The following is a 12,498-nucleotide window of genomic DNA, read 5'->3' as shown; positions in this document are numbered from 1 at the left end:
CTTTTGGAATCAGCTTTCTGAACCCCGGGCGGATCGGGGTGGAGGAAAGAACTACATTTCCCAGAAGTCACAACAAGCATGCGGTTATAAACTCCGGCGGCTCAGGGCTTGCTGGGCAGCCCGGGAGAAGACTGTAGTTCCTGAAAAGTGCGCTGCTGGCATGCGCTTATGAACCCGGGCGTTATGGAGTTTGGGGAGGTGGCAGAAGAGTACTACATTTCCCAGAAGGCGTCACTTCCACGTGGTAAGTCACAGGAGAGAGACTGGTGAACTTTCTTTCTCCACCCTCACTCTTCTTCACGAAACAACCGTCATCCTTTGCTGCGTGGCATGCTGGGAGTCGTAGGCTTCCTCCGCCCCGCGGGCCACGATCGGGGCCGCCCATGAGGTTGCCAGCGTTTGCCCGAGCTGGATTTCCTCGAGAGGAGTTCATCGGGACGGGAGCTGAGGAAGCTGCTACGGCGTGGGGGGCGGCGGCGGCGGCGGCCGTGTGGGTGTCCCGGGGCTCGCGCGGCGCGCGCTCTCCTCTTCCTGCCGCGGCGGTGACCCCGCCCGCTCGTCGGGCGCCACGCAGTAGGAGTCTCGGAGGAGCTGCGAGCGGCCGGCTCCCAGCGGCGGCCGGGGCTGCGGAGCTCGCCGCCTCCCTTCCTCCGCGGCTCCATGGTGGCGACCTGCTCCCGGGGCTGAACGAGGCGCGGAGGGGATGGAGTGACCGGCCGGGGAAGGTGGGCTGCCCCGGGGGAGGGCTGAAGGAGGACCGAGGGCTGTTCCGCTCCAGGGGTCGGGGCTGTCACCCCCGGGCCATTTCTTGGGGGCGGCCGGGCCGGGGGCTGTCTGGTGGGAATTGGCGGGTCGCCTCCCCCTCCCACGCGAGCAGCACGTGGAGCCCCTCTTTCCCCCACCGCAGCTTGCCCCACCCGAGACTTGGGGAACTGGATCCCCCCACTCTCGGATGAGATCTCCCGAGCACAGGAGGGAGGGCACCCTGTAACATTCTACGCAGGATCCTGGCTCTTAATTTTTTTTTCTATCCTTTTCCTAATTTTTTGGCGGAGGTAAGATGCTTCCGTAACCAGAAAAACGAGTACTGGGCCTCTGAAAGTGCTCATTAATCGCCTGGGTGGGGGAGGGAGGACAGGAACACGCGGTTTATGGGAGTCGCATCCAGTCAATTACAAACTTGTCATTCTGATCTTGAGGGAATGTTAAAAAAAAAAAAAAAAAAAAAAAAAAACCCTCCAAGATGAGCTTAAAGAACTGCAGTGTGAAAGAATTTTTATTTTTTCTTCCCAAAGGATTTAGTTACTGATCAATGGATGAGGTGCTAATGAGTTTAAGTGTCAGGGTTTTGTGGTTTAATTCTTTCCATAATAGCAGATAACAGATTACTTTATTATCGACTCCTGCGACTTGGGAATGATAGTTTTTTATTCTAGTAATCTCTAGGTTTTTCTCCATCTCCCTTTTTGCCAAAAGGGAAAAAAATAAAAAGAAAGGTGGGGAGAATTGAGTTAAATTTTTATCTGTTTTTGGTATGTTATGAGCTTTTAGTTAGGTTGTCAATGAATTATTTCCACGTTTTTACGCATCTAGATGCTCTTGAATTCAATTCTAGCTTTAGAATACTACTTGTGTACTGACCCTAGCAAGTCATCTAGTAAATGTTAGAGGGACTTGCTCTCTCTTAGGCTTCATCATCGAAAAATAGGGAAAATTACACCCAACTTTATAAGATTGCTGTGAATATCTTGAAATATTTGGCAAAGGGCCTTGGATCACTTAAAGCCCATAAAATGTTGGCAATTGGATCAAGGTGTCTGTTCTCCACCCCACCCCCCTTTTAAAAAAAGTGTTTTTTAATTTTTTTCTGAGAATGTGGAAAGGGTACTGAACCCTGGATCTTCTACTTGATGTCTATGTGACTTTTGGCAAATCATTTTGGTCACTAGCCTTTCTAGACCTCAGTTTCCTCATCTGTAAAATAAGAGGATTATACAAATGATCCCTCAAGGCCCCTTCCAGCTCTAAATCTAGAACTAAGATCCTATAATCCTATAAATAGATTAGAAGTAATTTTTCCGAGATCACAAAATAAATGCAACAAAAATGATAATTTCAGCTCATAAGTATTTTGCTGACTTATGTTTCCATCTTAGCTTTAGATTTAGGAGGACTTTGGAAGGTCACCAGTCCAAATACATCCTTTTTCAGACAAGGAAACTAAGGCCTAGAGAAGTTATGTAATTTGTCTCAAAACAACACAGGTCAATCAGGACCTGGGATCTAAAGCCAGGTTATCTGACTCCAAATTCAGCATTCTTAATGCTAATGCTGTACTTGTATGCTTTTATGAGTGATCTATATTTCTTCCTCTCACTCTAAAGATAGAGGACTGAAAGTTAGAAAATTTCCAGCACAGCAGTTAGACACTGTGGAGGTAAGACTCCCTTTTCCCTCTCTAAAGATAGTGATCAATGATTTTTAGCTTCAAGTTGCTTATGTATGTATGACCTAATGGAATTAAAAAGCCAAATCTCTATCTCCTTTATAGTTAGAGTTACAGGAGAAGCTACTGTAGGAAAATTATCAAAGTAATGGAAGGAAATAGAACCTTAGAGGTCATTTGAAGCCTAAATCCTTTTTTAGTGTTCACAAGTGATAGAACAACTTCTGCCAGACCCACCTCTAGTTAATCTTTTAGTGAATTTAAAAGATTTAGTTGACAGAATTTATTTTTGATTTTTTTTGAGTTAATGAAATATTAGGAAAAGAATCAAAGATACATATTTCACTTATTACATAAATTTGGATTTAAAAAATGGAAATACTAGGTTGCCTATGGTGACTGCATTTTTAAGCTTGGCTGATAGAGTAAATTCAGTGTTCCTTAGCTTTTGTAGACAGTTGATACCCTGCCAAAAACTGGTTGCAAAGAGTTGATCGACTTTTCAACACATGGCTAGTTCAGTAATCTGTCCACATTTTATTAATCTTGAAGTGGAGAAAAACCCTCTTGATTCAAGGGCTGTCTTTGACTCTAGTGAAAAGAGCTCATCAACTTAATTTGTTTCTCTAGTCAGTTTTGAAGTGCTTATATGTGTATTTTCTTGATATTACCTTTTAGCCTAGTCCCATTTATGTGCTAGAGGAAAATCTCATTTTTGTAACTGAGAAGTGTGCCAGACTTCATAATTTGGAAGGGGGTGATTCAATACTCATGCCTTTTGATCCTTCAAATTAGAGGCACTATCTTAGCGACTTAAAATTATTTTAATGTTGCATATTTTTTCTTTGGCTTTACCTCTAGAGTACTAACTAGCCTTTCTAAAAACTCTCTAAACTATTAAAATTAAAAATTGATGGATAGAATTACTTATGTGGTATTTTCAGGAGGAACTAAGATTTTTTTTTTTTTTAAATAAGGCTTTTTTCCCCCCTTTTTCTTCTTTTTTTGCTGAGGTAAATTGAGGTTAAGTGACTTGCCCAGGGTCACACAGCCAGGAAGTGTTAAGTGTCTAAGGTCAGATTTGAACTCGGGTCCTCCTGACTTCAGGACTGGTATTCTATGAACTGCGCTACCTAGCTGCCCCTTAAGCTTTTTATTTTCAAAACATACACTGATAATTTGACACCATTGACCCAACTTTTAAGAATTCAGATTTAATATGTAAACCAGATGACTTATATGACTACTCTAAATTACATTTCTAGTGTTAATAAGAATTACTACTCTACCATCCAGGGGCTAATTAATAAACTTCTGGTTCTGTGTTTTTGTTTTTGGTTTGTTTTGTTCGGTTTGGGTTTTTTTGAGAGGCTGTGGGATTAAGTGACTTGCTCACAGATAGTGTCAAGTGTCTGAAGCTGAATTTGAATTTTGGTCTCTGGGACTCCACCACCCCACATTACCATCTCCTATTTTTGACTGTTCATAAACATCTCTAGCAGGAGATTAAATGCACCATATTATGCTGTCTTTGTTAGCCACTGATTAAAAAGTTTAGATATTTGATAGGAAAATATATAATTTTAACTCTTGGGACTCAGGCTTTGCTGGTCTCACTTCTAGCCTAGGGATGGTAGGGGCAGAATTGTGTAATAGCTGAAAAAACTAAATCTCAGATTTAAATGAAGCTTCCTAGTCATGCTGCTTAATGTACTAAGTTTCAGGTATTAAACAAATGGATTATTGTAGTTATTGGGTAGTTTTGAAAAGTACCAGAGAATTGCTGTCTACAGTGTTTTTATTTCTACTTAGAAGAACCTTATCTTAGAGAAACAAAATAGTGGAGAATTATCTATTAGATTGTTATAAATTAAACTGAGAATTAAGTTACTTTTGTAGTTTGATATAAACCTATCTTAATAGAAACAAAGACTCTTAATATATACAGAGTTTGCACAACTTTTTGACCACTATAAATTACATTTAATTTAATTTAAAATGCATGTAATTCTTTTGATGAAATCTTTTTTATGTACAGATACTTTTTCAACTTTTTTTGTCTGTAGATGTTTGTGAATTCTACTGTGCGATCAGGGGGCAAGCCTAACAAGATTCGAGAACTCAGAGTATAGCAGCAGGCATGGATGAACAGGCCCTCTTAGGGCTAAATCCAAATGCTGATGCAGACTTCAGACAAAGGGTATGTTAAGTTTGTCTTTTTTTTTTTTTTTTTTTTTAACTTTTAAAGTGCAGCATAATTGTAGGTGCTGTTAGATGATTTAAGATTAGAATAATCTTTTATTATATAGTACAATTTTGTTCATTGTAAATAATATTGAATATTTGTGTAGAGAAGTCTTATTACTGACCAAGATGCTTTTTCAGTCTGCTTCATTGGGAGTGCTGAAGTAAAATTATGACTTGTCCTTTTAAATGAAAGCATAAAGATATACATGAAAGTGCACTGGAAGACTGGGCATTACTGATGTTTCGTCCTTTACTTTTTCCTGTTTAGAGATAAATTAACATGATGTAGAGTTCTGCTACTAAATGCTCAATGTTTCCTGATTCTCAGCATTTTCATTAGCTATCCTCCATCTCCCTCTTCACCCTCTCACCTATTGGCTTCCTTCAAATCCTAGCTAAAATACCATGTCTATAGGAAGCTTTTCTTCATACCCCTTCATACAGGCTCCTCTGTTCATTATCTCCTTTATCCAGGAGACAACTCATTCATACATAAATGTTTGTGAGTTCTCTCCCCTATCAGTCTGTGAGTTCCTTGAGAACTGGAATTATCTTTTTTTATATCCACATTGCAAACTGTTAACTGTTAACAAATTGTTAAAGGTGAAAGCAACCTTTCTATAGCTGAATATCTTTGCCTTTCATGTTTAAAATGATCTATGAAATCATTTAATTGTTGCATATCTAATAAATCTAATATTTAGATCTTATTAGTGTTCTTCATATACTACAACCTTAAGGTGATTTAAAATAAAAATGTATATCAGAATTCAACATAAAATAAAATTTGACCTAAGTGATTTTTGCCCTGGATTCTATCCTAAGAAACTTCAAGCACCTCAGAGGTAGTATAAGTTGTAAAATAGTTCTTTGATGTGACTCCAAAGGATAATATAATCTCATTAGAGATGGTATTGTTTCATCTAATAGAGTTGTTTTAAGTAATCCAAAGTATAAGTTCTAAATGAAAAGTTAATACAAAAAAAGCCTCTCAAAACAAATGTAATTAATTTTTTAAAGTCTTCTGGCCTTTTGAAGCTTGGGCTTTGTGGTAGGAAGGAGGGACTTCTTTTCTTCCACTCCTCTTTTTGTTGCTAATTACAATGAGTGCACAAGGGTATTTAATAGCTACAGCCAACTACAGTGAGAATTATTAATCTTATTCTGATCATTTTTCTCTCCTACTTGAATAGATGTAATTTTTTTCCCCCTTTTAAAAATATAGCATATCTTGCATATAAGATGTCCAGTGAATTTTTCAGTATGCTAGTAGGGAATTTCTCCACTAACATCGTCCTCCCAAGGTTCATTGTGACATGGAGGTGTCTCTGGGTTTCTTAGTGTTTCTCTCATCCGAGTACAAGCTATGACACTTCTTAACCATGCTGGAGACACTTGAAGCATAGACCCTATGACAAAGATAGCTAAATTGGGAGAGTCTCATTATGGGAATTTGATCACTAGGTGACCACTTTTGTTTAGTCACATCAATTTTTAGTCTGCTGCTAAGGGGTAGAAAAGTTAAAGTTTGCCTTAGCAAGAGTACTTAAAGTGAGAAAATGGAAAAGCATTTGAAGTGAAAAAGAGATAGCAGATAATTTTCCTGATTAGTAACTCATCTTCTCAGTACTTTACAGTATTTATCATTTAAGTATCACAGGAAATTAATAGAAATCCAAAATTAAAATGTCTTTTGGGTCTCAGATTACTGTAAGAAATTGCATACAATCCTGTACACTAGAATTAAATGGAAAAGAAAAGTTCTGAAAATAATTAGAAGATACTCAGTGTAGATCACAAAAAATAAATGAAAGGAATTATAGAAACTCATTTCTTCCAATATCATTGCTTTTTGTTCTTTAGTCATTTCAGCCCTATCCAACTCTTTTTGATCCCTTTTGGGGTTTTCTTGGCAAAGACACTGGAGTGCTTTGCTATTTCCTCCAATTCATTTTACAGATGAGGAAAATGGAATCTGTAGGATTAAGTGATTTGCTCAGAGTCATATAGCTAAGTATATGTCTGATGTCAGATTTGAATTTGGGAAGATGAGTCTTCTTCACTCCAGTATGTGCACTGCAATACCTAGCTGTCCACAAGGTTACATGAAATAAATCATGTGATCATGAACTTAGAACTGAAAGAGAAGGCCATTGAGTTCAAACTTCTCGTTTTACAGATGAGGTGCTACGACCCCCCAGGGTTAAGTGACTACCTAATATCCCAGGCTTGGAGTCAGAACAAGATCCTCTGATTCCACTTGTGGTGGTGCTCTTTCTACTCTATGTACTCAGATTTCTTGATTTTCCCAAGTGTGGTAGTAATTGACCTGATTGAGCTGCTGCTTAGAAAAAAGCAGTAAGGTATGACTAGAAGAGAACTCTGTGGGAAGTTGATGACTTCTTTGTGCCTCCAAAAAAAGAACATACAGAGGAGTGGATTCAAAATGGCTGAAGAAAAGAACAACAAAAAAGTCATGAATTAAAGAATAACATCTTTTTGTCAGGTTACTTTAAGAGACTTTAGAATGTTTTATTTGTGTTGCCTGTCTTTTGCAACATTGTTTGGAGAAATGAGTAACAATTTCAGCTGTTTTCTTCTAATGGGATAAAGTAGCACGTATCCAGCTACTGTTAAGTCTTTTTATTAAGTAGCATTTATTGAATCTCTCTGCTTTCTCATGATGCTTTGTGCTGTGAATTTAATTGATGCTACTGCTGTTTGGAAACATCGCCCAGCACATAAAATCAAAAACAGATCCTGGTGGCAACTCTTGGTTGATATGACACTTACTTGTTTTAATTCAGTGTTTCATTCATACTGTCCTATGTCATATGTCTAGTCTCAGCTACATCACAAAATGGGGATCTTGTTCACAAGCACTTTGTCCACATGTATGTGGTGAATTTAAAAGGTAGCTAGTCTAGAGCATTCCAAGTGTTATTCTTGAGTTATGAGAGAAGGAATGCCTTTCTTTCAGTTTGAGGGTAGGAAAACAGACTATTGGTTTTGGTGGGAAGTGGAGCTGACAGCGACATGCTTAAGATTAGAACCTGAACACCACCTTCTATGTCCAAAGTCAGTGCCTGAAAGGACAGACTTAGATTTTTTAAACATACTCTAAAGTAAAGCTTTGAACATTCAAAGATATTCTGTATTTCCTTTAAAAAAAAAAAAATTTTTTTTTTTCTAGAAACTTAACAAGATTTTTCCTCTTTTATCTTGATAGCTCAAACCATAACACTTCCAGGTTTATAACAATTCTTTCAAATTTTTTTTTCCCCTGAGGCAATTGGTTAAGTGACTTGCTCAGGGTCACACAGCCAGGAATTTTCTGAGGCCAGGTTTGAACTCAGGACCTCCTGACTTCAGGGCTGGTGCTCTATCCACTGCACCACCTAATTGCCCCTATGATAATAATTCTGATTTTTTTTTTTTTTTTAATCTTTATTTTCTATTAAGTTGTTAATATATTAAAAACTTTTAGGTCAGTAAAAGGACTAAGATTTCAAACCAATGCTTATTGTTGGTTATTAGCAGTAAAGTTTAGAGATATGACAATATTCTGTAATAATATTCTTATAATTTATAATCTTATAATATTCTTATAATTTGTAAATTTATAAAATTAGAAAGCTTTTTTTTTTTTTTTTTTTTTTTAAGGTAATGTTTGCTAAATTTGGAAGTTGTGGAACATTGATTTTAATTCTAAGTCTTTTTTTGTAGGCATTGGCCTATTTTGAACAGTTAAAGATTTCCCCAGATGCCTGGCAAGTATGTGCAGAAGCTCTTGCCCAAAGGACATACAGGTAATTTAAAACTTAATTATGTAGAATTCTCAGAAGAATTTAAACTTAAATTTAACTAAATTTTTAAAAGAATCAAGATTCTGCTGACCTCTCTTTGCAACAACTTTTCATGTAACTTTAAAATTGGGGAGTGACTTCTTGTAACCATTAAATAGACAGGAACATTAAAGAAATAATCTGAAAAGTCTTCAAGAAATAACTTCAAGTTCTAGGGGGTTTTTAAATATGGAATAGACTATAGGCATAAGTGGTATTCGTTTTTCATTAGAAAAAACCCCTGCAAGCCCTGGAAAAGATGTAATTGATTCTCTTAAGGAAAATTTTATATTGGGAACAAATAATGGTTAACATTTTAAAATGCAATTAAAATAGGATAATAGGTTTAGAGCTGTAAAGGATTTTGTATTTTATCTAGTCAACTCTCCTCTCCCTCCCCCCACCAGCTGAGAGAAAATGAGTCAATTAAATAATTTTTCTAGCATGCAGCTTATGTTTTTTGAAGAAACATTTAAATAAACTTGGGATACAACCATCTGACATCAGGCTACATCACAAGAGAACAGGGACAGCAAGCTAAGAAAAGAGTGCTGCTGGAACTAGTTTTAGACTAACAAATTAAATACAACCTAGATAATGTTTATGGTTTTGTCACTATGTTAGTTTATGGTCTGAATCACTATGAGGGTAGCTGGAACAAGTATTCCTATTTGATGGATCCCTTATTTGATGGAAACCCCATCTCAGAATGTTTTTAAATGCATAAAATAAAATACAATGGAAATCAGTTTTACTGAAATAGACAGGATACTATAAAATGTTCATACCCTCTGGTTCTAGAGGGAAGTTTCATATTTGACGTGGCTTTGAAGAGTAAAATTTTCATACCAGCTGTGCCCATATATCTATCTGTGATAGAAATGCAAGGTTTTGGAGGTGGAATTTCCTCCAAGGATGATGTGGTTGTTTTATTGTTACTTATCAGCTTATAGTACGCTTAACACAAATGTTTTGGGGAACATCAACCTCCTAGATTTCATTAGCAGTAGAGCTTCATTTACTTAGTGAGGGCAGGAATATGAGTAGGAAGGCTGGAGTTGCCACCAATGACTTAGCTTACCATCTTGGTTTCCCAGCATAGATCATTCTACTTTTAGAGACCTAGTGGTTTTAGTATTTTAAGATATTCCTTAATTGTCAAAGTCTTTTTGCATATAAAATATGAGCTAATATATGCTTTGTCCCATGATTATTAAACTAATAGGAGAAATTTTTTTTCATGTATGGGTTAATATTTTAGAATTTAGATGAGCTTATATATAAAGTAAATGCAATTTTATTGAAAATTGAAAGGTAATACTTTTTAAAGCCCAGAGTTTTTAACTGGTTAATTGATTTCCATACCTTGTACTTTTTATTAGTCCTTTTATTCAGTAAATTCACTAATACCAAGTCAAGGATAGATTTTACTGTTAAATATAGTAAGTTTTGTTGTTTTGGTCTTTATTCTGACTTTCTTTTCTATTTTTTTTCAGTGATGATCATGTCAAGTTCTTCTGCTTTCAGGTTCTAGAACATCAAGTAAAATTCAAGTGAGAAATTTTTCTTTCCCTATCCCATTTTAGCATTAAGATCTACATGGGAAAATTGGTTTTGTTTATTTACCTTGTAATAAGATTTATCATTTGCTAGATGTTTTTCTTCAGAGAATTAGAATATAAGTTGGCATAATTAGTGCACTGTCACATTATTTGTTATGGGACCATGGCTTCTGATTTTGCTTCTGCCATGACTTCTCAGTTTTTAAGATGGATCACCAAGTCTTTTGAATTTTATACAGACCACATAATCAGGTGCATCTGATTTCTAGTCTATATAAGTTTAATGGGACTCTTAAAATTGCAAGATGTACCAATTTGAACCATTTCATCAGACAAAATATCTTATGAGATTCTTTAGCATACAACATTTGGTAAGAACCAGAAAACTTAAGATTTACAGGATCTGGAAACTATCATCCAACTCTCTTATCTGAACAGAGGAAATAAAAGCTTGTAAAGAGCTGATTTCTCCCAGGTGTCAGATTCAAACCTGAGTCCCCTAATTCTCCCTCTAGCTGTCTCAGAAGCTTGGTAAGAACTATAAGGGAGCAAAATACCTGTTCAGTCACTTACAGATCATAACTCCGCTTCAAAGCAAAATAAATAGGGATGTCAGTGAGAAACAGGAGGAGGAAGGTGAATTGAAAAGCATCTTGAAAATACATTTTTAGAAAGTAAAATAAAATATTGCCATTTTCTATACATGTGTTAGGGAAATGATGTCTATGAATACCATTATTCATATCCATTTGTTCTTGCCTACATATAAAGCATTTTAGGCAGTTAAGTGGTCACACAGTAGATAGGGCACCAGACCTGTAATCAGAAGGACCTGAGTTCAAATCCACCTTCAGACACTTGATGCTATCTTTTTGCTGATAGGCAAATCATTCCCAAATGCCCCTTCACCTCTAGTCTCTTTCATCATTTTCCAGTTTCTAAGAATAACTTTTACACCATTCCTCCCCAACCTTTCCACACTTTTGGCAGGAGAACATGTATTATCATCTTTCTTTCTTTTTTTTTTTTTTTATATTTTATTTTATAATTATAACATTTTTGACAGTATATATGCATAGGTAATTTTTTACAGTATTATCCCTTGTACTCCCTTCTGTTATGAATTTTCTCCTCCTTCCCTCCACCTCCTCCCCTAGATGGCAGGCGTTCCCATACATATTAAATATGTTATAGTATATCCTAGATACAATACATATGTGCAGAACCGAATTTTGTTGTTATTGTTGCAAAGGAAGAATTGGATTCTGAAGGTAAAAATAACCTGGGAAGAAAAACAAAAAATGCGGGAAGAAAAACAAAATGCAAACATTTCCCAGTGTTCCTTCTCTGGGTGTAGCTGGTTCTGTCCATCATTGATCAATTGGAACTGGATTAGATCTTCTCTATGTTGAAGATATCCACTTCCATCAGAATACATCCTCATACAGTATTGTTGTTGAATTGTATAATGATCTCCTAGTTCTGCTCATTTCACTCAGCATCAGTTGATATAAGTCTCTCCAAGCCTCTCTGTATTCATCTTGCTGGTCATTTCTTACAGAGCAATAATATTCCATAACATTAATATACCATAATTTACCCAACCATTCTCCAATTGATGGACATCCATTCATTTTCCAGTTTCTAGCCACTACAAAAAGGGCTGCCACAAACATTTTGGCATATACAGGTCCCTTTCCCTTTAGTATTTTCTTGGGATATAAGCCCAGTAGTAGCACTGCTGGATCAAAGGGTATGCACAGTTTGATAACTTTTTGGACATAATTCCAGATTGCTCTCCAGAATGGTTGGATTTGTTCACAACTCCACCAACAATGCATAAGTGTCCTAGTTTTCCCACATCCCCTCCAACATTCATTATTTGTTCCTGTCATCTTAGCCAATCTGACAGGTGTGTAATGATATCTCAGAGTTGTCTTAATTTGCATTTCTCTGGTCAGTAGTGATTTGGAACACTTTCATGAGTGGAAATAGTTTCAATTTCATCATCTAAAAATTGTCTGTTCATATTCTTTGATCATTTATCAATTGGAGAATGGCTATCATCTTTATGTGCTATTCCTTACCTCTTTGTTTTGGACTAATTTCCTACATCCTCATTATCCTAATACACACATATAGTGTCATAAATTGAGCCTAGAGTTGAATTAAAGGTCTAAGTTTTAGTCAGTTGTCTATTTAATGTAATTAGCAAGAGAGAATAGATATTTTGGATTAAAAGTATACTCATCTACTATACTTTAAAACATAAGGCTTCAGATAAAAGAAAAGGTTAAGTTTTTAATGTTTTGTACTCTTGACTAAATAACTTTGGGTAAAATTTATGATTGCTTGAGCCTTGAAACATTTCATTCTTCTGGGGTTATTGCATGTCTAC

The 12,498-nt window shown here is 36.6% G+C and overlaps 1 protein-coding gene across 2 annotated transcripts in view; it reads left to right on the top strand.

Moving 5' to 3' along the window:
- The first annotated feature begins 110 nt into the window (after nt 1–110).
- The window catches only part of XPOT (exportin for tRNA), a 41,933-nt gene continuing 29,545 nt past the window's right edge, over nt 111–12,498 (top strand). Inside the window, exons 1-4 of one of the 2 annotated variants that reach the window (XM_074269748.1) lie at nt 111–244; nt 4,513–4,646; nt 8,420–8,502; nt 10,035–10,091. In XM_074269748.1, coding sequence (XP_074125849.1) covers nt 4,587–4,646; nt 8,420–8,502; nt 10,035–10,091 — 200 coding nt within the window. In that variant the 5' untranslated portion in view covers nt 111–244; nt 4,513–4,586. Of the gene's footprint in view, nt 245–588; nt 726–4,512; nt 4,647–8,419; nt 8,503–10,034; nt 10,092–12,498 lie in introns of those variants that run through there. The other variant, XM_074269747.1, reaches the window with a different exon arrangement.

Source organism: Sminthopsis crassicaudata, chromosome 5 (genome assembly GCF_048593235.1).
Source record: "Sminthopsis crassicaudata isolate SCR6 chromosome 5, ASM4859323v1, whole genome shotgun sequence".
NCBI classification, from domain to species: domain Eukaryota; kingdom Metazoa; phylum Chordata; class Mammalia; order Dasyuromorphia; family Dasyuridae; genus Sminthopsis; species Sminthopsis crassicaudata.
Note: the sequence above shows the minus strand (reverse complement) of the source record. Positions and strands in the feature narration are given on the sequence as shown.